This window comes from Strix aluco, chromosome 1, assembly GCF_031877795.1.
Source record: "Strix aluco isolate bStrAlu1 chromosome 1, bStrAlu1.hap1, whole genome shotgun sequence".
Lineage (NCBI taxonomy): Eukaryota > Metazoa > Chordata > Aves > Strigiformes > Strigidae > Strix > Strix aluco.
In genome coordinates this window covers 9,250,525-9,277,111 of record NC_133931.1, presented here as the reverse complement: position 1 = coordinate 9,277,111, position 26,587 = coordinate 9,250,525, and the positions used below count along the sequence as shown (strand labels likewise).

The window sequence follows — 26,587 nt, the reverse complement described above, 5'->3', positions numbered from 1 at the left end:
AGGAGTTACACAGTTTAACATTTAATACCTAGTCTATGATTATGTCATTTGTGCGCTGGAAAGTGTAAGGGAACATGTAGAGTGATAAGAAAGAGTAAAGTACACAATGGCTGACTCTGAAAGTCTCCGTGCCGTTTCTCAAGTGCATGGTGGTGGTGGTTGGTTATCTGCCTTCATGTTGCACAGTTTTGGAGTTTCCAGTGGGACGGTGTGTCTCTCTCTTTGCTCTCAATATGCTCCATAGTGGACCTTCCTCCTCACTGCTCTCCTCGGAGCTGGAAATCCCAGGGCCTGTTTCTGTGCCTGTATAAGGCCTTTCGTAAGGGTCTCTTTGACATAAGATTTTCCCCTCTTGGCACTCTTGCTTGTGTGGAAACTTAAGGCTTTCATTGAAGAAGGCAGAAGCCATGCACTCGGCTGCTGTCTTATGGCAATCACATAGTAGTCTCTCACACATGGTCCAACCAATACCTTAAAAAGAAGTTTCAGAATTAATGTTTGAAAGCAATAACAATTAGTCAATGTGTAATTTGTCATAGGTAGATGAGCTTTTGGAAATAAAATTTTCAAATATGCCTTGAATTTTGGTCTCTAATTTCACCTTTAGTCATCTAAGTATAAGCCTGACACCAAGCTGCTGGGCAGCTGAAGGTCTGACTGGCTTTAGTTCAATGTGTGAATGTAAACACACCAACAGCTGAATTCTGTCTTCAGTCATAAAATGCCTTAATGTAATTTTCTCAGCCTGACCTGATCACATCATGCACAGTAGTATAATAACCATTATCTCAACTAGGAAAAAAGCTCAGGTTTATAGTAAAATTGCTAACATTTTGTAAGCCAAATTTTTCTGTTTCCATACTCAGCTCTAGCAGCTCACAGGCATGGTGGCATTCAGTCTGTAATGCTTTGATACACTGTCATCAGGACATGAGAAATTTCCTGTAACACAAACTTACATTTTGGCTTATGATCAAAACATACAACTTCAGATCTTGAACTTCTTTCTGCCTGACATCCAAGTTTCTTAACTTGTTCCATACAACAGTGATGTGAGAAGCAGCACCTAAAATAAACAGTAGATATAAATGAAAAATACCTAATCTTCCTGCATCACAGAGTACTCCAATTATTTTATCTCTTTATTTTCAATGCCCATTAAAACTGAGAAATTTTGGTTTTCATATCATGAAAAAATCTTTTCCATAAAGAAGAAGAAAAACAACCAAAACTGTTCCTAGTCTCCTCCTACACCTGTCTGCACTTTCACTACCTCCTTCCTTATTCCTTTGGTATCATATGTTTAACAGTGCTGTAGTTTTTTAGGGGGTTTTGTTTTAATTTTAAGACATATAATTGCAGTTGTAACTGTGACCTAATCTGCTGTGAGAAGTGTCTTCAAGTGTTCAGATATTATTGGCTGAAATTCTGAAAACTGCATTATGACAGCCAGAGCCTTGACTAGCCTTCATCTAGTCTATTTTGTCATGTGCAGGCAGTCTTATATGTGTGCAAGTGTAAGAAAATTGTGTGTGCTGGATACTAAGTGCTATACTTAGACTTGATGTGGCCCCAGCTATTACGAGCTTCCACACAGGGAGAGATTTTTAGTTGTAAATGCAACACTCTCGGAGGAGATTGCTTTACTTTGATCGAATTCTCTGCCTTACTCCAGAATTCCTCCTCTTCGTCAGCCATACTGTGACAGCACACAGTCGGCCGCGGCAGGTCTCTTGGCTGCAGCTTGGGCAGTACTTCACTCAAGCTCTACTCTCTTCTGAAGGACAATGCAGCATAGGCCTATGTTAACTCTTCTCTTCATAAATCACTTTCCAAACCACCTCTTAACCAAATTTCATGGCAACCCTTATCCTCATCTCTTTTGATATACTCTTCCTTCTGCTCTACTTACCTCCCATCATTCTTCTTTCTTATTTTGAGTTAGTAAATCCTCTCCAAAACATACAGTAATAGAATGTGTCTTAGTAACATAGAGTATTTCGTGGTTTATGTACGTAAGTGGATTGGGGTTTTTTTCCAAATGTGTCCTGACTACTGATACATAGCTATACAAGGCCCAAAAAAAGGTACACCGATCTTTGTTGGTTCATAGGCACCCCAATAATACCCACAGTTAATGGCAGATTATAGAAGAGCCCAGACCTGTCCAGTGCATCAGCAGGATAACCTCTTCCTTCTTGGCCACAATAGCAACCATAAGACTCAAATTCCTCTGGGCATCGCTCAGTTAAACAGAACAGCATTTCTCCTAGCTGGGGCAGCTCACTCTTCACTCTTCCATCTCCTTTCTCTTGCAGAAAGGTTAATCGCTCACATACTATAAAGCAAAAAATGTTATTTGGCACATCATGTTTTCACAGGCTGGGGGTTCTCCTGTGATGATAGAATTATTTTCAGAGCTATCAGAAACTTTTGAAGAAAAGATTTTACTATTTCTAAATTATTGCTCCAGCCCATGAACTGTGGCTCTTAGAATACTACTGAGCAAGACAGCAGAAGCGGGGGGAGGGGGGGAGGAGGGGGGAGGGGGGAATATTTAAAGGTGACAGACCCCTATGAAGATATAAATCACATTGGAATGCAATAAGAGTAATTTTAAATCCTTGGTAATCCTTCATAGTTAATTTTTTCTTCTGGAATATTCAAACCTAGCTGAGTATTCAGTAGCTTCTGTCTTGGTTTATTCAGAAAATAGAGCCCTAACCTCTTGTGCTTGGAGTGACAGCTGGGCAATGACTATGTTGTTCTGGATTTAAATATAGTACAATTTGAGCTATGATGTCCCCAGCCCAAATGCAGGAGCAATCTGTCATAATGGTTACTGTGCTGATGAACTTTAGGCATCTCCATATCCCAGCACTAACGCCTCTGTGGCTTACCCCACTCAGGAAGAACTGATACTGTGTGAATTATCCCTAAGATCTGAGAGATGACTGTGTTCCATATCAGGAAAAAAGATGTCAAGAGGGCCTCTTTTGGGACTTTTGGAATGGCAGGAGAGAGAGGAAAGGCTTCTGTTCCCTGTGCATCCTCCTTGCTTCCATGAATAATTCCTCATCCTTCTGCAGCTCTAGACTGACTCTCTTCTTCTTCCAGGGGAAACCATGGATTACTTTCCCCCAGTAGGAAATTCTGCCCATGTAACTGTTTGGGTCTTTGCTCATTCATGTTAATTCACTAAAAACGGTTCCCAGGTTCATGCACCAACATGCACTCTCTAAAAATGATATTTTACAATCAAATGTTTCAATTTGATGGAAGGCTGGATTGATTCTTCACATCTGCTCTTTTCCAGTTCTGGGACTGCTTCTCCCCATTGGGAAGTCTAACAAGATGGATGGGACAGTCTGAGTGTAGATTTACAGCAGTGACAAGTTTGAAATGTCTTGGGATATTTGTGAACTCTGAGCAAGAGTTGGAACAAAATCAGAAATGGTGGGAAAATGGCTGAATCTGGCAAGACTTTGGCAACAGGTCAAAGTGAGGAGCAGGGGAAGTTCCTTTTATTGCTTCTGCTGCTTGTAAAACAAAGTAACTTAAAGACATGATTAACTCACTGCCTGAAAACTAAAGCAAGGGGAAACATTCACGGAGTTCATTTTAGATCTTGTACTGTGTGAAAAATATACTTACAACCTAATCATAAATAGTTTTGTAAGTGTTAATGATAGCACATTGGTGGAAGAGGTTAAACTGTTGGAAGCTTTTGCAGATGACTGCATCTCCTGTTGTTCTTATAAATAGCAATATATATGTGCTTGTCTAACTGGTTTAGAATAACTATAATCTTTACATGTAATATACACCTACCTTTTAAGACAGAGGTAGCTGAATATTTCATTAGATATAACTGGGAAAAAAAAAACAAACCTTCATTTACCTTTTCCTGCAGGTTCATTGGGTCCCCTTTCAGACAATACCAGTTCCAGAGCTATGCCAGAGGAAGCTGTGCCCTGGCCACCCCTTGCAGGGCTTGTCTCTGGAGACAACATATGCATATGTTAGACTTGCAAAGGTAGCATCAACTCTTCTTCCATATCCAAAAATGCATATTCTGAACCATAATCAATTGGTAGTCTTCTAACATTAATTTAATTCATAGTTGGAAGACTGTTCATTAATGGTTAGATAAGTTTTTGTGGTCAGTGTTTGACAGTGAACGCCCCTTTCCAGTGCAGTCAGTGTCGTGCACCCTATATTCTGTGTAACCTGTCCAGATTTAGGGAGAAAATAGTGTTATTTTACACATCTATGAGAAATGCTGAATCCTGGATTTACAGTACAGGGGGGTACTGTAAATTGGAAGAGGTTTAATTCAGTTTTTACTTGCCTTTTCCTTTGGTCTTTGCAGATGTGCCTGCAGGAGTCTTCTCGGTGGGGACAATTTTGGCTTGCATTGAGTTAATATCTCCAGGGAATGAGGTTGGGGAGGTGGTTATCTCCTGCACTGGGACCACAGCTTCCATAAATCCATCCTCTTCTGAATAAGCAGAAAGAGGAAAGCAGGAGAAGACATGCAAAATAAACATCAAGATTTTCATTTTAGATAGATGGTCAGAGTAATATCCTCGGGCAGAACTGGTGTGAATTGATGGTCATAGAGAAAATCCATTTAAGATGAAAATTTTAAAGCAAAGAGAATCCACACTGGTCATTTCTTCACAAATCTTGTCTTTCAGAAGAAAAGACACTGGTTAAATATGACCAGTTTAACTGCTGATTATTTTTTTATATTTTATACTGAGTTGCATACTGAGGTAAAGAGCTGTGCCAGTTGACGAAAATAACAGGGTTGCTGTTTAGTCAGCCACACTGAGAGATGAAGTGCAGGTGAGATGTCATGAGATGCAATTTTCTGAGCAAATTGCTTAAAAAAAAGTGTCAGCTCACATGAGGGTACCAAAACTGAGAGCAACATTAGTGAATGCAGAAAATTGTTTGACTGATGCAGACCTGGGCAACTGAAGGATTTACTATGTTGTAACCACAAGGAAATATCAAGGGGAAAATAAGTTGATGTTGAATAAAAACATAATTTTAAGGAGATTCTTTATCCTAAAAATTAAATTGGTATTTATTTTTAGATTATTTGGAGCTTTATTGTTAAGGAGAAATGTTTTCTTTAATTTGGGAATTACTTAACATCCTTTTTAACCTTTTTGTATAAGCTAACTTGTAAATGAAAACACTGTTATCAAATGGAAATCAAACGGTTTATTTTTTTCTAAACATCAATATGAAGAATGTGGCATTTCACAAACAAAATACTAGTGAACATTGTTTCCACGTTTTTAAAGCCTTTCCTTTTGAATTCCTTGGCTGAACTTATTAATTGGATTAAACTCAAATTCATTAAATTTGTCCCTCCGATGTTTTGGTTTTAGTATGTGTTGAAAATAACCTCTCATAGGATAAGAGAACGGAGTAAAAAAATGAAAGTACTGCTAAGAACACAACAAAGCCCATGAAAGGTTGCAGAAAGGGATCAATAGCCACACACTAGTCTTAATACCTCAGCAAGGTGCACATTTCATGTCGCTTTGTTTGATAGTGTTGTGTTCAAATGAAAGTGATTCCTGATAGATGTAGAAAATAAAACTGGAGTCTGGGAAATTCTGCACTTAGCTAAGAATAGATATTGCAAAGTTATCTTCCCGGAGCTATGCAGACCTGCAACACAACACACAGATTTTCTGATACATTCAAGTTAACGTAGAAGAATATGTAGGGATTTTGACCAGTGCTTAGTACAGTAATGCCAAATTTCTGTATTGGGGTGGGAGACATGGATACTGTTCAGACAGTGTAATCAGAGTTAAAAAATTACTATTTTCTACTCTTCATATTCAGTGTTCCTTGACATTTTTCTGGTGCATTTCAGTCTGCCTGAACAATCCTTTCTACAAAAAAGGGGCCACTGAAAACTTCCAAGTCTACCGAGGTGCTACACTTCTAGCTATAGCTACTGGTGTGGCTGTGCTCAAAGCAGTAACAACTGCCAAAGCTGAAATATGTTTTCAACTGGGAAAGAAATCCATGAAATTCTATATAATAAAGGAGGAGGGAAAATCAGAATAAACCCTTCTGGCAGCAGTTGCTATGAATGCAATTTAAAGGACCAACCATTACATTGGAAAACCTTATGTGAAGAGGTTTTTCACAAATGCTTGGATGAGGAGTACAAATGAGTGGCTGGAGGCAACAAACAGCTAATACTTCTCAGTCTGATTTTATTGCTTATGTTTTTGCTATCTGACCTTGATCTAAATTTGCTTCTCTGGCAGCCCTGTTGTCACCATGCATGAATTTTTAACTGTGATGCTTTTAGATGAAGTACTGTGGTGTCAGTCAAAGAAGAAGGAAAGCTGAGTGTCACTGACCTTTTATTGAAAGGACGGGGGGAGCAGGAGCTGTACCTTTGTGGTCTCTTGTGGTAACTGTACAAAAAACAGAGGCATCGTAGTAGTGACCTACCTGCTGTATTTCTGTAGTGCATTTCTAGAGTGACCTATAGTGAAAACATCATAAAGCTTAACCAAACATCACTATTAACCTTGCTTTATAAAGAGGGTAATTAGGAGAAACAAAGTGATTTGCTGAAGCATGTGCAAGTCAGCAGAAGAACTAGAGGTATTATCCAGAAATCCTGTGCTGCAGATTTTTAACTGTGACACCACAGAGCTTCATAGACCAAAATCCATTTTCACCTAGAGTTCAAGAGTGCCTGATCCATCAACAAAAGTATAATCAGACTCTTACCTCTGGCTTTGGAAGTCCCCAGGACCATCTCACTGGGCTCAGAAGAAATCACTGTTGAAGACAGAAAATGTAAACTCAAAAAACAAGTTGCCAGCACAGACACTTATGAAAAGTCAAGCTGCTGACAAGAGCTTTTTCAGCAAAGCAGGAAGACCCCAGTATTTCATGTATAAAGATTTACCTGTTTTTCTCAGTGGTGCATTGATTGTTGTAGACAAAATGATGCTGATAAAATAATCTTATTGCTGCATTCAAATAATGTGCTTTACACGAACAAAGAAGCAGCATAAATATGACTGAAATGGCAAATTCAATATTAAATCCATTTGACAAGCAAATACACTAAAGAGGATTAGGTCTAATATCTCACAGTTGTACACAGAAGGGTGCCACATTTCTCGTGAACACCTTGTGTTTGCCTGCATTGAAAGTCAAGTATGGATAGGCAGCTACAAGGCCAAATACTTCCCTAACCTCCAATTTATTTCTTTACCTGATAAAATGATTTTCATTTGTCAGCTACTTTTTGCTAAATTATAAATATAACTATCAAATGATCAAAAAAATAATCTCTGCATCTTTTTGTGTGTTGTTAGGATGTTGTGGTGTGAAGAAGAATGTCTTTGCCTTTGAATGAGTTTCTGAGTACTTAGCTTTTGTTTAATGCAGTTCCCACAGTTGTCAATGGTGAAGCACCTTTGGGCTTAAATGGGGAGAAAATTAGTTAAATGGTAAGTGGTTCTCCAAATGTTTCCTTCAAAGCTTGACTAGATATGTTATCTATGATACATTTTCAGCTTTCTAAAATTCCTAATACAGGTTTTTATTCCTTGACAGTATTTTGGGCCTTATGAACTATGCCTCTTTAGAGAGAGCACAAATAATAATTTTTTTTCAGGAAGTAAGAGATTGCTACAAATGTGCAAATACAAGTAAACTCACTCCTTCAGGAGTTCTCAGTTTTCTATTATCAAGCCTCCCAGAAACAGCCAGTAACCAATATTGGAGCTGTTGTTAAGTGAGAACAGGAAAGATCTGGTAAAAAACCCACCTCCTTAATAATACAGGAGAGGTATGAAGGAACAGCCAGCACTTACACTTGGCATAAAGCCTTTTCAGGCAGGTATCTTAAAAATAAAAAACCCCTGTTAAAGTCTGAAACAGTTTCTTAAAAAAAAAAAAAAAAAAAGAAGAAGAAAAAAAGAAGAAAGAAATTCCGTATGGTTTTTCATTCTTCCAGACTCACACTTAGGGCAGTGGCTCACTATGAGAAACACAGAGGAGCACACTACAGATTGAAACCAGGTTCTCAAGTTCTCAAAAAGTGCAACTTTCCACCTCTCTAAATTGGATGGTCCAAGACTGGTCTCCTTCTCTATTTCACTAAGATATGACTTGGCCCTCACCAGGTGTGCCCTCCCAGAGCCACCCAGGACTTTGGATGACTTCTGTCCATGGCCTCTTGTGTTGTAGTGCAAACCATGCAGGTAGGAAGAGAATAGTTTTCTCATACAGCAGCAATGAGATTTTACAAACAACTATTCCTGAATAAGGTAGCTATTGATTGTAGCAGAAAAAAATGAAGATTGTCAGAAGAACCACTTGATCTCGTGGTTTATGAACTCACCAAGAGGCACCAGATTGAGAGGGACTTCAACCTGGATCTCTATATTGCAATAAACAAGCCACCAAACTGCTGGCTCATTTGCAACAAACCATGCTCAACTTTTCCTCATGATACTACTTGATCCTGTATAATTAAAAGTCTCTTTAAAGACACAGATATACAATTGGCTGTGGGTCCAGTGGTTGGCACCCACACATCAAGTCTCTGCCAAACAGCTCACCTGCTGCAACCTGAGTTCCCAGGGTAAAAAAAAAAAAGGTCTGTTTGGGTGAAAACAGGTTTTGTTGTAGAGTGCTCATTCTCAGCCCTTGGGAAACTTACTGTAAACACCAGTTGAACACATCACATGAACAAATTGAAAAATTGCACCTTCTCATTCAATCTTGAATTCGATCACCAAAACTTTGTATCTTATTTTATATCAGTCCTTTTAGAAGGGCAGAAAGAAAGCAAAAAGCTTATTCTTGTATTTCATTCTTTCAGCTTTTGGGAGCTGAAAACAGTGCCTCTTGCACTGTAAGTTTCAAACCTTCTTCCACGGATGCAGTTGCAGCCTGTGTTTTGTCAGTCCCACGTTGAAGGAATTCTGTGAAAATAAAAGCATTCTTACTCCAGAGAGTCATGCCTTTAGGATGCTTATTAGACAGGATCTTGGCATAACAGGATCAGAGTCATCAGAATGGAACTTATTTCTAAATATTACTACTGTTGTGCTTTTTGTACAGTTATTATATGGTATAAATATAGCAAATACAAACCTAATTACTGATGATTACAATAACGGTATTAAAATCCTACCTTAATATTTACTCACTGCTGATACTAAATTCTACCCAGCAACATACAGTATAATAAAAAAAAATCCCTCAGCCTCTATCATAAAGAGTTCCAACCTAAACAAGACAAATTGGCTAGCAATCATCATTTTTTAAATTCCCATTCAGCAGGCACTTAAATGCATGACCTATAGTGAAGGTATGAAGATAACAATTAAACTTTTAAACAGAAAACTTAAATGTTTAAATCCAGGCACTTGGCTAGGAACCTTGTTGAAGCGGGGACTTAAATGTGCATGTGAATAGAAAAGGATCTATCTGAAAATATTTTTAAGTTGCTTTTAGTGTGTTTCTTCTCATGTTATTTCTAAATGAGATTCAGGGTTCTCTTCTGAATTCCTTCTCAGAAAAAGGAGTCATTTGGCTGAAATTTTCCTGTGCACCTGTGTAAAAGCTTGGCACAAAAATGGTGCTTTGGTTTATTAGGCTTTTTTCTCTATCTTTCATATTTTGACCTCTTGTTAAAACTTGTCTGCTTCTCCGAAAATAATTCATATCTTCTAAAATACTCAGGTTATTTTTCTGAGTATAAATTAGTCTCAATTGAATATACTCCAGTCAAAGAATTACAGAGATAATGACATACCATCTGTGTGAAGGGTTGCTAGCTCTCTCTTGCTGGTTGTTTCTGAAAAAAAAAGAAAGCTTTCTATTAGACTAAAGCATGAGAAGAGGGTTTGTCATTGTTTTATCTGAATGGTACAGATCAGGAGTTCATTGAATTTATTCCTATTAAAGCAAAGATTTAGGCAAATAAATCCCCATTTCATTCAAATTTTTCTCTGTAATAAAGAATCTACTAAAATCTTTTTCCTAGAAATTTGTCAGATAGGTTTTGGGTTTTTTTTTTCAAAGTCTGAACTGGCCAGAAACACAGAAAGATAATAACATGTATAAACATTAAATAAAAATGATTCATTCAAAGGATTCTTTTTTTCAATTAAGAAATATAATCAAGAGGCTAAATTTAGTGGAGTTATTTGGTAAGATAAAATTGAATCTTTATCAGCAGTGCTAAAGCCAGCATGATTTTCCTGTTAGCACCTAACAATTTCCCCTTTATTTATAATGTGTTGGAACTGCCATACTTTATATTACAGCCACCTGATCCCAGTGAAAGATTACTGGCTTACGTGAAACAATTTTCTGGCTTTGATGCAAACTTTCCTGTGGCATTTTATTCTCCTTTGACCTATTCATGAGGGGGGTGCATGAATCCAGAGCACGATATAGATGTGTATATCTGTCCTTAGCACTGGGGTGTGTGAATATGAGCCAAAGGATTAGAAAAGATAGCATTGCTTTTTCATGTCTGTCTCCGCTTGGGAGTTCAGAGGTTCTCCCCCTGCCATGCTCTGACTGCAATCCATATGAATTAAGTTTTTAATCCAGCCCTGTTCCCACAGGACAGGTATTCAGTCTTACAAGGCTGTAATTTCAGCTTCGGGGCACAGATCAGTGTATGACAATGGAGATAAATATCCCCTTCATCTTTAGAGAGGATTTGTCCTTCCAAGATGGAAGCCAAGTAACAGAGCAGAGTGGGTCTATTTTTGCCTTTCCAGCTAGTTTTTGCATGATTTAAGAAGAAATATGAGCTAGCAATATTTCTGGTTTGGCATTCCTGCTAGTGACCTCAGTGGGTCACTAATCAACCCAAGTATCACCCACGCATTCAGGTTGGCAAGAGCCTCACAGGGTTGGCAGGAGCCTCCTGAAAAAAGATATTTCTTCATATCTAACTGGAACTTCCCTGTTGCAGTTGTGTCTCTTGCCTCTTTCTCTGTCCCTGTGCACCTCCAGGAAGAGTCTGACTCCATCTTCTCTACACACCTCACTAGGTATTGAAGACTGCAAAGAAATCTCCCCTGAGCCTTCTCTTTATTGGGTGCTGCAGACCCCTCACCAGCTTGGTAACCTCTCCTGGACATGCTCCAGGATGGCAATTAGTCCACCTTCTTCTTCTCTCTTGGTATTCACTTGAGTAGCAGTAAATGGAAAGGACACATGAAACAGAGAATAAGACAGACTGCCAGATTTAGTTCAGGAAAGCACCCAGCTACTGTTTCATTCTTGTTGGGTCAAATTCAATGCCAGAGAAAAATCTGGCAGGACAGGAGGAGGCAGTCAATCAGATCCTTATTATTACCTGTAACCAGAGATGGACAGAAAGAGATATCCAGCCCATTCAAGGAAGAGTTAATACGCGCGTTCACAAAGCATTCAATGGCATCTTTGTCGCAGTTGCAGAGGAACTGTTCACAGGGATTCCCAGACTCTGAGAATAAAATAAAAATCCAGACAAGGTACTGTTGAAATATCTTTTCCACCTCCTGGTTTTTCCTCCCTGTAAGGTTTGTGTCTATATTCATTAGTGCAAACATATTTATACTGTGCTTCTTCACATTAAACACAGTCAAGTTTCATAGTAGAACACAATTTGTTTTTGAAATGCCATCCAATATAGTCTGGCACAGCTGGCAATAGACATCTTGCCTGTACTGGTTCTTCCTGCAGAGTAGTGAGGACTACAGAGCAGTGTTTTGCTGCCTGTAGTTTTTCCACGGAAAACTTAACCCAGCTGATACCGAGTCTGACATTTCACAGCTTCATTTAAATATTCCTCCTAACCTAAAGAAGTCGTAGTTCACAAGACAATCACATAAGATGTGTTTTCCCCCTTTGAAGGATATGAAAGTTTCCCAACAAATACTGTTTTCCCACTTCAAAACCTACCTTTCAGAGTTTCAAAAAAACATTGACCTTTTGGAGCTGTCACACTTATGTTTCCCATTTTTAATGGAGACTATTCTTTTTTTGTTCTTGCTTTTTTTTTTTTTTTTTAGTTTGAACAAAATGTTTTCTGATTATTAAATATAGAAAGAACTAAAAAAACGCTATTTATGTTTAAATACACTTGGTCCTTTATAGTTTGGCCCACATAGCAAAAATGGTTTTAGTTTGAAACAAGAAAAAGGAAATTGGATCAGATGGCTGCTTAAACAAGCTATAAGGGTAATGGTTTGGGGATTCTGCTCCTATTTACTGTATTCATCAAATCGTGTTCTAGCATATAGTCTTTTCTGAAAGTCAATACCTGTGAAAAATTATATTAAAAATATTTAAGCATTAAAGATCTCCACTCCACATTTGCCAGGACTGTACCAGTATTGCATGGAGTAGCTTCTGTTATAACGGCATGATCTCTGCCCCTGTTGGTGATACTGTTGTAGCCGAGGAGTGTATATGACCCTGTAAACAAAGAATTTGATCTTTCAAACTATATAAAAATCAGGCCTTGAAGCTTCAGAAGGGAACTGTTTTTTAGGTCTTTCTCCAGTATCCACTGCATTTCTGATATGTGGAGATATCTCAAGCAATGCTTAGTGGTCCTGCAAAGTCAGCAAGAGGCTGCCTGTTAGAGAAGCCCTGAAAACTTTCTAGTTATTTGACTTCAATTTTCCTGCCTAGTTGGGCTTTGATGCCTCTGTGTATTCCTATTTCCATTCACCCCTGAGCAGAACAATTACTCCCTTAAAAATCCACACATGGAGATGGTTTCTGCTTAATTTAGATATGACTTTTGGTAGATAGATGAGAACGAATGGCTTGGTCATGGTGGGGCTCCAGTATTAAGCTCTTGGGATAGGTTAATCTTACCGCAGGTCAGGTTTTCAGTAGAGCAGCTGACATCTGTAGAAATCTTTGACGGGTCCCATGTGCACTCCATCTCTATTGCTTCCTCGTAGCATTTGCGGTGCTGGAAACAGCATCTTAAAGAATGAAGTAACACAGAGTTTGCACAATTTAATTTCAGTTCAAGATCAGACCGCAATGCCTTCATGTTGCTCTTACACAAGAATGCAAAAGATGCCAAAGGAGAAAAAGGGATCCTCAGTGTGGTCCCTAGACACAAGAAAGGCTGAGTATTGCTTTCCCCTGAACAGTCTAGTGGGTTAAGTACAGCTGGATGCAAAATTCAGAGGTGGCAGTGGGTCTGCATGCTGTGGGAGACCACACTTACATTTCTGTCCTGCTGTAGTATCTGAGTTCTTACAAGGACTCTACAGGCAGTTTAAATGAGAAATCCACTATCAGTGCCCAAATATCCACCCACAACACTGTCACCTCACTGCCAAACAGTGCCCCATGGCTCAACTCTAGAGGTCTTGGCTCCAGCCCTGCCACAACCTTTCTCGTTGCAGATTTGGAGAACTACATAGAACCTGGCACTCATGGAGGGTTAATGTCTCTGCAATGCCTTGTGAATCCCTGTGTCTCATTGACACTATATAAATACTGCAGTGCTATCTTCTGTTTCTTGTACTTTCTCTTCTATGCAACAATCAGAATTAAAATGCACCATTTAGCCATGGGAAGGAACCATGAAATATTTTTCTCACACTGAAGTAAAGCAGCTTTCGTCCACCACCAAACAACAAAGGCAGTTAGAAACCTTGTGTTTTCCTACACCCCTGCTGTCATGCAAACCTCAAATGCCTGCATGACCACTTTAGTTGTGAATAGCAATGAAAAGTAAACCAGAACAACAAGCTCTTCATCAATCCTCTTTTCTCTTCAGCTGTTTTTGAATAGGCAAGTCATTTACTTTTACATTATAGCAGCATCTGTATGCACCGACATCAGCTATCAATGAAACACCAGTAAAATGTTCAGTAATCATTTACCCCAAATAAAATTGTTACATAGGTTAAGCAAGGGCTTGGTGTTAGATTTAGATTGAGATATCCTAATTTCAGAGAAACGGACTCAGAACAGGGGTCTGTTACTGAATTGCCGTTGGTCTTGACCACGTCAAACGCAAAGACAACATTAACGCTCAAACCCAGCATCTGCTGCCAGGAAGGGTAAACTTGTGATCATGATGTAAGGAGTTTAATTAAGCTCATGTGGGATTTTTGTTAAAAACAAGGTGAATGTGTTATTACACATCACCCGCAGCCCTGCATATGCACTGAACCCATGGATGGACAGAAGCAGTCCTGCACTGATCAAAGCAGGTAGGAAACACCTGTCCCTTGCAGGTTCCCTTCTAGGCTACTGTCTCACTTCCTATATCTAGGAAGCATTTAATATTTAAACATTTACTATATTAATAAATAATTATTACAATGTTTAATATGTTCTCAAAACCAGGGAAGCAGTCCAAGTCCTAACCACGATAAGACTTTTGACTTGGTGAAAGACATCAGTGATGAGGTTTGCTCAGATTGCCAGCAGCAGATCAGAGCTCATGAATAGCATTATCCCACCTGATGAAATTTCAAAGCCCAATTTCTTGCACTCCAGTGTCTCTGCTGCCTGTTAGTGCTTTTGCTCCCTGCTTTAACCTGGTCTAGGAGCCTGCAGGAATGTATTCAACAAAGGTGAGGGCAAATAACATTCAGCAGAGAGGGCCTGATGGGCCATCCACACCTCAAACACCTCTGTGCCTTGGAGTTTGTGAGCTCCATCAGGAACAGGGTTTTAAACATGCAGCTGAGGAAATGTCTCAAGACTCACTTCTGTCTCTGCCTGAGGTCTAGTGAGGTGTCAGCAGCTGAAAGCTCCTCTAACTGCATAATTAGTCTAATACAAACTCCCTGCAGTTCTTGTTTGTTTAGAGCATCACAATTACATCAACACTTACTGGAACAATTAATCAGAAAATTTACTCGCCTTCCCTTTGCAAGCAGGGGATTGTAAAACATGGATTGCCCTCTAGGCATACTTCTATTTCCTCATGGACTATGGAGGTAGACTAGGCTCCTAATTTAGATATGACAGGTAGCTACTCTGGGAAATGAGAAAAGGTTGGTCTTATGAGCACAAACACTTTCCAATGCCTTAAAAACCTACAGTGAGATGTTCAGCCCTTTTCTATGGAGCAGAAATGGCAGTGACAAAATCCAAGGTTTGCAAAACTAGTTTCTAAGAAATAAAGATAGTGAAAAAATTGCAACTCTGTGGGAACTGTGTCTGAGAAAGACATGTGGCAGTCACCTGTTTGAGGGCTTTCTTGAATCAAGGGCATTTCTGTGTCAGTGGTGAAACAATAATCAGTCTCTATTTACTGCAAACTGCAGCGGGGTTGCCATGCTGCTAAGGAAACCTCACCGCGGGACTGCTAACCACTTTGTAAACACAAAGTGACTCTGTAGACGTTTCTCAGGACAAAACAGCTGATAGATCATTCTGCTGTTTCCTCATTTATGTTGTTCTGCATTAAAATAAAGCTGAGTGAAGTGAAAGCCCAGGTGCTCAGTTCTTCAGGTATCAATCCATTGAACTGAGTCAAGCTCTCATTTCAGCATATCATCACGATTGTTCAGAAAACCTTTAATAAGAAGTCTTATGGCTTTTTTCCAGTAGCAGGTTTAGATCTTCATTTTCCCAGCTATCCCATGCTGGAAAGTGAATGAATTAATTTCCATCTAGCTATAGGCATTTGCCCTTTGTGAGCCACTGCTGTCTTCACTCATGGAATTAATACATTACATGTATTGGAAAACCTTTTTTCTATTTAGGCATGGATGGATCTTGATTCTCTTTGATTTTCTTTTCACACCTCCTGCTTATATAAGTGAACAACCATTTGATTGTCCTGTCCTGAGATTAGGCTTTTTCTCACTAGCCTAGTCAGGGTCTGGGGCAGTATTCCTCCAAAGCTCAGAGTGGAGTTTGGATGGTTTTTTTCCTGGTGCATGATATTGGGAAGAGCCATTCAGCTACACTGTTATTCTCTATGCCTGGATGCTCTGGTGTCTTACAACCTCGGCATGTACACAGGTATTCAGCGCAAGATCTACTTAACCTCCTAACTGCCACTTGAAGTCATACCTAGCTGTAACTTGATTCTGTTGATGCTTAAATCCCCCTCAGATGCCAACATTTTCATCATAGTCCGTTATGAGCTTACATTGCTGGTGCATTACACAGATCCCAATACCAACAGTTTGGTAAGATTGTAAACCTACTAAACTGCTCAGATTAATGCTCTCCCACTCATCTTATTAACAGGCCCTCCAGTTTTTGGCACTGATTTAAGTGTGAGACAGAATTCCCCAGTACAAAGAAATCATTGAGGTTTTGTTCACAAAGATCCATTCAGAATTTAGAGACCTCTGGGTAAGATATGTCAAGGAGATGGGTATGGTGTTTGCTTATTCTATTACATTAATGGTCACTCTTTGTAACCAGTTTAAACCATCTGTGCCACCGGAGTTGCACTGGTGGAATTGTATTCAGGTGTGGGGGACTCTGTTTTTATCTGTAGGATGGGAGTATTTTTCCACATTGAAGTGTGAGGAAATAAAGAGAGACTCCAAGCTATGAGAAAAAAGAAGCAAGTGGATCATCACATGCTGTAGGTTATGACTACCTTGATTTCATCTGTTTCCAAGACATGCTGTAAGGCAACTGGTATGGAGTGCTGGCCCAGCAAAAAGATAGCGCTCACCAGCAGGTAGGAATAACACAGGATGGGGCTAATAAACCAGAGCTGTTGTTATCTTTTGTAGGTCACTTCAGATATTTAAATTGCGAGTGATGACTAGATTAAACAGAGCCGGATGGTGTGGGACTGAATTACCCTCTGGGTAAATAATCTATTTTTTTACAACTGTTCTTAAATCACTTAGGTGAGTGTTATGCTTTGGATCAACAGAGCATGAAGGCACTGACAGCCAGTCAGGGCAGAAGAGAACATCTCATGGATAAGACTTACTCATCAGCTTCATCCACGGGGAGCCCTTCTGTCTCAAACCGGCAAGAGCAACCATAGTCTTCAAAATCCCTGGGACAAAAACCAGTAACACACTTCATTTTGTTCACAAAGTTGAGCAGGGCAGGGAAGTTAGTGAAGATGGACTGTAACCAGGTGAAGTGAGAACCCAGGCAGTCTGGAAAGAGAACAGCCATAAAATGCATGGTAAATAGAGGTGAGCCAGGTGTAGGTCACACATGGGTGACGTTCGCATGAATGCAGAGCCTAAGCAAGGCAGTAACACAGGGAGATTGAGCAATGCTTGACACTCAGAAGTATTTAGTATTATAATAGTCTTTGGGGAAATCTACAGCCTCAAAAATCCCTGTTCCTTTCCAGTATATATAAAAGCTAACTCCAGAGGATTTATATTCAGTGCCCAAGTACAACTGGAACAAATACTTACCAAAAAATAATGCAACACTTTCCACATTTTGAAAGACACCATTGAAGAATGTAGCATTACCTAAATGAAAAAATAAACAAACCACACTTCTTTTTAAAAAAATAGATGACAAGAACTGACCCCAGACTGCCCCTGGTCTTGCTTTGGTTGTTAAACCATTTTGAGATAAGAGTTACTAGCTATTTGCTAACAGGACACTTCCCTGCAGTGTTTCTGGAGTATGAGTGATTCCCCACTGTTATGCAATATTGTAGAAAGTAAAGCTTAAATCATTCTTACTCAAGATTCTTTCAGGTGTGTTAAGAAGCTCTGGCAGGAATGCTGGCGGCTCCAATTCTTGGCCACCTACCTCAGCAAACAAATTTGAGAAGAAAAAGATTTAAAAATAATAATAATAAAAAAAAAAAGAACAACAATCCCACAACATACACTTCATTACAACACATACACTGCAGGCATTTTGAATACCTTCCTACACTAGCAAGCTGATTTATCAAAGCCATGAAACACTTGCTAGCTCCATCTGCACCCAGGAAAGCCCAAAAGTTTATTGCTAAGTCACATTGACTTCAGCTTAAAAATCTGTTAAGCTGAGGTATTGCTAGTGAGGCTGTGCTAACCCTTGTATTCCTGTGCTTTTCTGAACAGTAGCACTTACTGGGATAAATCAGTAGAATTGTATAAAATTGTTTTAGTTGCCCAACTACTTTCATTGTCCCAAATGTTTCTACTCTGTAACCCTGTGCTCTTATTTGAAGCAGGGTTATCTGAAGTCAACAGGTTTGTTTTTTCTGAGTTCTGATTGCCTATTGCCTTATTGCCTCTCTATCACTATTTCTTTCTTAACTTGATTACCTCTTTTTCATTTTGAAGGTGCTGTGTTATATTTTCCACACTTCTTTTTTTTTTTTTTCTGTTTCCCATGTCCTGAATTAAGGGTGAAATTTAATACTTGTTCTCTCCCTTCCCTTTTTTCCCTTGTTCTTATCTTCTGTATGATTTTAGGAGAGAATGTTACTTTGGATTTATTTAAACTTGACCTCTTTTTTTTAAAAAAAAAAAAAAAAGGTAATAAATCAAGGGTGTTTATTGTCTCAAGAATCTAAAAACTGATGAAAAAACCTAATGTTAAATTCATGGCATAACTTATGTCTCAGAATAACTGGCATTAGGAAAGCTGTCTATTTTCTCTACAAAAGATTCTGGGAAAGAACTGAGTTATCTTGCTAATATGTTACGTTTTCCTGCAATAAATGCAGGTGTAAGAGAGTAAAGTGGAGTAGTGGGGTTTTTAGATATAAGGCTTAACTCTGTGTTTAGCAAAGGATTAGGGAAAAACAAGACTCTTTCTGATCATATATAAGGGCCCTCTCAGGATGTCTACAACTTTGTGGAGTGACCAAGATGTTCATGGTAATGGTCATATGCCTCCAGCAATTAATTTCTCAAGTTTAGTGGCAGAATATGGATATGGGACTGAGGGAGGCAGGAAGAGCTGCTTCCTCTTAAGTTATTCTTTCCTTGAAAATCTTGGTCACAAATAAAAGCTTTTAGATGAACAGCAATCCATCCTTCATTGTCCTTCATTGCAGCAGATCTGAGGGGAACAGACTGCTTTCCGCAAACCAGAAAAGGTCTCCCGATAAAGGCTGGCCTTTTCACAGAACTGGAACAAGTCTGTTGAAAGCTTGACAGCCATGAGGAGTTCAGATTCAAGTGAAATAATGGTGTGCCTTACAAAATAAATAACATTCGTACACATGCTTGCTAAAGAAAATGTCCCCCTTATTTTCTGGTTTAAAGCCTGTATTTTCTCTGCAATGACAAACATCTTTCCCCCAAGACATGCTCTATCAAATGCATCTAGAGCCAGGTTTTGACACACTGCATAACGCCATGGCTCAAACTCAGTGTCTGTTGATGATTTAGTCCTTTCAGCAAAGTTTTGGAAAATATGAAAATCCCATTGAGTTGAAACGAGACAGAGGAGACAATTGATAAAGCCATGTTACAGAACTGCTGGAAGTTGTGATTGCTCCAGCATCCTTCACTTGCACTTAGTTCTTCTCAGCAAACTTAATTTGCACACATTCAATTAACACATAAATGTTTGAAGCTCCCCTGGAGAAAAATCTCTACCACAGGGACAGCAGTTTGGTAAACCTTTAACTCTTCTAATCCTTTCATTATGAAGAATGATATTTCTAATTGTCACTAAGCCAAGATCAGTGAACCAATGTTTGCTAATGAGATTGTTTAATTATTTTTTTTTTTTTTAAATCGTGGGGTGTGGGACAAAAAGAAAATACTTTTTGGATGAATTATTCTCTTTTCTTGTTTTGCTCTCATGTCTTTTAGGTCTGTTGGTCCTACATCATTCCCTGTATATCCAGTGAAAGATTGCACTACAAAAATCGATCCTTTAAACCTCAGAAGACTCCGGGGAGGTCAACTTCTCTCACCTTTCTCAAAACCTGCTAAATTACTTAGCATGTGTCCTGAGGAGACTTGTTTGATATATCAGCTCTTGGGCTTTCCAGTTGTATACCTTATCCACAGAATTTCTTTCAACATTCAGATACATGTAAAAATGTTTCTGGACTGTGTCTGTGGTATTGCTACTCTGACAATGCTTTTCTGAAGTGTTATCTGAAAAAAGTCCATCAAAAAAACCATCAGTGCGCCTCCAGTTGTTTTTTGCAAACATGACTCATTAAAATGTCATAATATAATGCATGGACACAGCTATTATAATCCTCAGGGAGCAGAAACCTTGACTGTGCCAGGAAAAGTCAGGGTACAGCAAACTCAACCTATTTGATTTATTCAAGGTAAATCACATTAGCTCCTCACAAAGATGCTAGCTCATGCACAGATATTTGCTTCAGTCTCAAAGCAGAGATCAGCAGAATAGATCCCACATAAATATAAATCAATAATCCTCTCCAAACCTAAAAATGGTAACATTTTAAATCTTTATGCTCGGATTGTACTTAGCTGGGGGAAAATAATCTAAAAGCTGTGGCATAGGCTTGTGAGGTTTGGGGCAAAATCTCTTTCAATCAATCTCTTATGTCAGAAAAATTTCTGAGTATCTAGATATTTCTGAGTGCAATAGATATTATCAATACATATAGTCCCCTTTACATCTGGGGACTAAATACCTCTTTAATTTTTATGAATAAACGGCGTAGACATTTTGGCATTCTTTATCACTGCAGTGGGAAATGTTAATATTCTTACTGATAACTATTTGTGTAGTAGGAGTCTTAAGGTTCAGCATCATCAATGTATTTTAGCCCATGTATTTTGTGTTAGACCTGTTTCTTTACTTCTATTGCATGAAAACCCTTAGAAGAGAGGCAGCTGGTGAAATAGGTCAGTGCAGAGATTTATCTATGCCAAGATCCTGAGCTTTCTTTTCCCTTTAGAAATAACCCCATGGAGCAACCAGAAATGGTGTTAGACCTTCTAAGAGTCCTTCTCTTCACCTACACGCTGCTACTCTTAATGATATTCCTACACAGTGCAGGGATTGCAGAAATTTGATATGTTTGCCCATCCCTGTCACTGGGAAGCTCATTCACCGATAATAATAAAATCTAAAGAGCTATATGAAGGAAAAAAACATATTCATAGTAAAATTTGAAGGAGGAGCTTTAGCTGAACATGAGTTATATTTCAGGATGCACTAAATGGTTTGGAGAATGTATACAATACACATATATTTAATGAGTAGAATCTCTTTATGTGTAACCTGTAACTTTTTTGGAGTCTAAAGGACTTAAATAATGACCAAATATTAGCAGAAGGGAAGTTGCAACATTTTGGTTATATTTTTAAGCCCACTAAATGTTTCTTGCTTTACTACAAGACCTGAGAAAATATGTTTTATAAGTACTCCATAGGTAATCTTATTTAAGTGCATTTGGATGTTGAACAACAGGTTTGAGGAGACAGAAAGTGTGCTTTTAAAGGATTGTTTCCAAATGTACATACTTAAAATAGTATTTAGGCATAAATGTCAAATAATCATAAAAATACATTGCCACTTACCACTGTACAACACCATTGACATAGACACCATCAGAATTACAATCATTTCTTTGTTTAATTCAAAGACAAGACGCCACACAGCAGACTGGTGTGCCTGGTGAGTTAAAAAAAATATTAGGCAGAATGTTAGCTCTTGAATCTGGGAGCGGGAAGACATCAGTTTAGAAAATCATTCTTTTGTAGCCTGGCCATATTTCTGCTTGATGCAATTCAGTTTTTACCCTTATCATAGTAAATGCACATATAACAGCAATGATGATCCTTATGTATCCTTCCAATTTTACCAATGTTTATTTTGGAATTGTTTTAGGTGAGAACAGGCTCTGCGAAAGTACCATAGACAAGGAAAGTCCATTTAGCAATAAAATGGTGTACTTGAAGTTTCTTTTGTTTTGCAAAGAGTTTTCACATCTTACTTAATCTAACAGAATGTTTGAACAACTCTTCACATTATGTTTAAATGAAGATATTGTGAAACACTCTGTAAATGAAGAGACATTCTGGGATTACTTCTATTGAACCCAGTTAATCTGCAATCTATTATATTAGTTGGCTTCACATTGCAAAAGTCTCTTCCACTTTGTAGTCAAACATTTAATCTGTGTGAGACTGATCTAATGCATCATATGTTTTCCTAATGATAAACACTATGTTATCTGGAGATCTTCAAGTTCTGAATGTGCTTGTTGTTAGAGAAATGTGTGTAAATAATTTTTCTGCAGCTAAAAGCCTTGCACTAGTATTCATTAAATGACAGATAATTTTGAACTGCAGTCACAGTTTACCATAAATTTAGAATTATTTTCTAAGTAAGTCAGGCATCAAGTTTTTTACAGCCAAATAGACAAACATTTATCACTTTTCAAATATGCATCTACTGTTGATTATCTGCTCCCCTAAGGTCAAATATTGCATTCATTTCTATTAAAAAATCTTGTAATATTTCATCAGGAAGTGAGGTTATAAATCTAACACCTCTAAATATTTATAGTTTACTATCCCAAGTCTCTTACCTATACTTTAGTCTACAACTCCACAGTACCAAATAGCTTATTCTACATTGTTTTCTTCCTGATTCCTGTATTATAGAGTACATCTAGGAAGGCTTACCTTGAGGGATATTATTCGAAAGCAGTTGGATGGAGGACAAATGGATTTCAACAAAGTCAGTAGTAAGTTATTTATACTCACCTGGATATATACCTCACCCATGTGATCACTTCCTTTATCAAACCCACTTCAACATTTATTAATTAATTCTTCCATGAGATTCCTTAGAGTCATTATACCCACAGTGTATCTTAGTAATATAGCTCCAGCCATGTAAAGGATCTATACTGAGAAGTCTGTTCTGCAGGTGCATTCACTGTATAGTAACTTTCCCTAATACTCTTGGATGTAATTAAACAACAATCATCTTATTGTTATTAATCACTCACAAAATCTCTGGGGCATGTGAATATGGCTTTAATAGCTTAGCAAGAGGTAGTGTTCAGTGATGAAAGATGAGTGAAAATTTATACAGCTTTAAACACTGACATTCCTCAGCATTGAGAAGTCTGCTGTCGTCTATCCACAGTGGCTCTGATCCAAAAGTGAGTGAAATCCAGGGGAAGGTTGAGTCAGTGAGCTTTGGGAAGGCTTCTTCTCATCGGGAAGGTGTGTTTTCTGTCAGGGTCAGACACAGCTACCCTTCAAAGATGCCATCAACAAAGGCAAACTCTCCACTGAGTTTTAGCATGGAGAAGTAAGAAGTCTGACAAATTGGGAACTGTAAAAATACATACATGAACAAAAGACTTGGCTCCTCCAAGGACCTGTGAACTACATTCAGAAAGGCCTTTGACACTGTCTCCCATAAGATCCTCATAAAGAAGCTGTTGATATTTGGGCTGGATGAGCCCAGCAAGGTGTGTTGAAAACTGGCTGAATGGTGGGGCCCAGAGCGTGGTGGTCAGTGGTCTAGTTGGAGGGCAGTGACTAGCAGTGTACGCCAGCAGTCAATACTGGGTCCAGTCTTGCTTAAAATCTTCATTAATGATCTGGATGTTGGGGCAGAGAGTACCCTCAGCAAGTTTGCAGATGACACAACCTGGGAGGAGTAACTGGTACGTCAGAGGCTCATTCTGCCATCCAGAGGGATCTTGACAGGCTGGAGAAACGGTCAACAGGAACTTCATGAAGTTCAACAAGAAGTGCAAAATCCTGCACCCAGTGAGGTACAACCCCATGCACCAGTATATACCGGGGATCACCCAGCTGGAGAGCATCTTGGCAGGAAAGGGCCTGGGGTCCTGGTGGACACCAAGTTGAATGTGAGTAAGCAGTGTGCCCTTGCAACAAAGAAGGTTAAAGGTATCCTCAGCTGCAAAGTATTGCCAGCAGGTGAAGGGAATGGATCCTTCCCCTCTACTCAACAGTGATGAGGCCACACCTGGAGTACTGTGTCCAGTTTTTGGCTCCTCAGAATGTGACAGACATGGACAAACTTGAGACAGTCCAAAGAAAGGCCACAAGGATGGTTAAGGGACAGCAGCATCTCTCATATGAGGAGGAGCTGAGAAAGCTGGGACTCTTCAACCTAGAGAAGGTTCAGGGGGATCTCATCAGTGCCTTTAATACCTGAAGGGAGGGTGCAAAGAGGACAGAGCCAGGGTCTTTTCAGTGGTGCCCAGTGACATAACAAGAGGCGGTGAGCACAAACTGAAACACAGGAGGTTCCCTCTGAACATCACGAAACACTTTTTTACTGGCACAGGTTGCCCAGAGACATTGTGGATTCTCCCTCCCACTCCCTCCTTTGGAGATATTCAAAAGCCATCTGGACATGGTCCTGAGCAATTGGCTCTAGGTGGCCCTGCTTGCGCAGTGGCATGGACCAGATGACCTCTAGAGATCCCTTCGAATCTCAACCATTCTGTGATTCTGTGATGCTGCCAAGAAAAGGACAGGGTTCAGTCATACCATTTCTGTGACCAGCCCCATCAAGGAACTTTACAGAAGAGTGAAACATGGCAGAAGTTATAACTTAATGATATGAAAATTCATTTTCATGTGAGTTTTGGTTCTTCCAGTTGGAATCCCCAGGGATTGCACCAAGTGCATTTTTAGTACCTTGACGAACATTTTCAGCCTGACAAATCAGAGTGGCCTTGACTGGGCATAATAATAAATATGAGTCCTCTGAGATAGTGATCTGCCACCATAATTTCTGTATTTCTGCCTAACATGTACAGAGATTTTTCAGGACTGAAAAACCTGGAATATGGAAAAAAATTTCTTTTGAGGGCAGTCAATGAGTTCACTTTTTTCATGGAGCCTTCCTTTTTCACTCCTCTCATTTCATAGGTTTTCCCATTAATTTTCATTACTCTCATGGGAAAGTCAAACAGTAAGAATTAACAACTGTGACAAGAAGGTTGTCATTCAGGACAGGTACCATTAATCTTTTCTCAGCTCCTTTCAGAAGACACCCATAACTATATGATACCTTCTAATTGTCTCCTCATGAACACACTCGAGAAGTAGCTCTCAGCCCTTTCCAAGACCTTAGAGAGGAGATGGCTGTGACATACCCCCAGTGCTAGACATGGCTCAGGAGCACCCTATCAGACTATAGAGAGGTTAGCAATTTGTCCAAGGACTTCTATTCCTAAAGGAAAAAAACCAACAATATCTTGTAAACACAAAAGTGTCCTTTAGCATGGAGATCAGTGCTACAACTCAGAGCTGATTAAATTCATTAAAATAATAATAAAGCTATCTTTTAAAAGGGAATCCTCTTCAAAAATATTTTTCTTTTGATATTGTCTTTTTATTCAAACCTAAATAAACCCAGAAAGTCTAAATTATTTTAATCATTGTTTTCTCCCCTTATGTTATTTTTTTCATTTTTCTTCCTGAGTTCTCAGAAAACTTCATGATAAAAACGTAAGAAACAATATAGATTTTTTTTTTTTTTAAATCATGTCTTCAGGCTTTAAGATATTTTTCTGAGATTTAAAAGCAAAAGTTGCACAAAAGTGTAATTCACCCAGCTCTCACAGCAGAACTGATCATGCCTTGGGTGAGGAGAGGTACTGCAGGTGAGATCTCTCCACAGCATTGCAGTACCGTGGCCATGTTAATATTCCTGACATATACATTCATTGTGTCGACATTCCTATTTCTTCCACTGGCCTAACTTTCAATATCAACTGTAACTGGTACTACTCCAATCTATCCTGCTCTTTGATATGACAGAAATGCTTCTGTCATGCTATTGAACACAACAGTGAAATGTATTTTGGAAGAGGGATGCTGCATCCTAACTCTCTCTGGAGGCAGCATTCCTTATGGTGCCACCTTTCTCTTTATTTTTATACTACATTGAACACATATTTCCTCAGTGAAACATCAATGTGCACCAGCTGTAGTGCAAATAATCTTTTTTTGAAATATTAATGGCTTGATGATGTACTTTGGGTTGCATCATATTGTTGCAGTGTAACAAAATATAAGAATTGTGCAATATGTTTGGTTATTCTTTCCTTCTTTAGAACTGGTTTTTAGTTCACCAGAGGTGCATACACGGAAGGAGATGAATCTTGGTGAGCTCACACAGATGTATCACATAGTGAGAGTACAAGAGGTGTGAACATTTCCTTGGTCAAGCTCTGCACTAGACGAGTCACTAAATTAATGGAGACTCTTACTTTGAAATAATGGATAATCTACATGTGTTTAATACCAGAAAAAATCCTTCTTGTTTTCAGTATTTCAGGTTGCTTTAAAATTATTTTTATTTGTTCATTTTGATTATTTTTTTTAATTATAAATAAAGCTAGAATATTTGTATTCACTAGCCAACCACATAAATATCCTTTATAAAGTACAATTTTTAAAAGCCTTTCAATGCTTTTATTTCAGTTACATCACTAAAATAAATCTGGTTTTACACATTATTTTTACAATACCTTGGAGGAAGACACATTTCTAAATTAACATCTGGTTAATAGCTTGTCTTGTTACAAATATTTGCAAATAACATGTTGCATCCTGATTTTTACACTGAGAAATGAAAGAGACAACCAAAACTGCCGCCAATCTTCCAATTTGCAGTAAAATTCCTCAGTGCT

At 38.7% G+C, this 26,587-nt stretch overlaps 1 protein-coding gene across 1 annotated transcript; it reads right to left on the bottom strand.

Annotated features, from left to right (window-relative positions):
- Positions 1–163: 163 nt before the first annotated feature.
- OC90 (otoconin 90) lies at positions 164–21,516 on the bottom strand. The gene is made up of 14 exons (XM_074846559.1): positions 21,471–21,516; positions 17,694–17,759; positions 17,415–17,474; positions 16,970–17,144; positions 12,904–13,016; positions 11,393–11,521; positions 9,830–9,871; positions 8,937–8,993; positions 6,781–6,831; positions 4,352–4,498; positions 3,902–4,000; positions 2,164–2,338; positions 960–1,066; positions 164–471 (listed from the first exon to the last, which is right to left on the bottom strand). Exons 1-14 carry the CDS (start codon positions 21,514–21,516, stop codon positions 164–166), a joined length of 1,575 nt encoding a protein of 524 aa, XP_074702660.1.
- Between the last annotated feature and the right edge of the window lie 5,071 nt (positions 21,517–26,587).

Coding starts and splice junctions, on each gene's coding strand:
- OC90 (XM_074846559.1), bottom strand. CDS start 21,516: ATGATTGTAATTCTGATGGTGTCTATGTCAATGGTGTTGTACAGTG. Junction 17,475..17,693: donor CACACCTGAAAGAATCTTGA/GTAAGAATGATT, acceptor TTTTTCATTTAG/GTAATGCTACATTCTTCAAT. Junction 11,522..12,903: donor TACTGAAAACCTGACCTGCG/GTAAGATTAACC, acceptor TTTTATTCTCAG/AGTCTGGGAATCCCTGTGAA.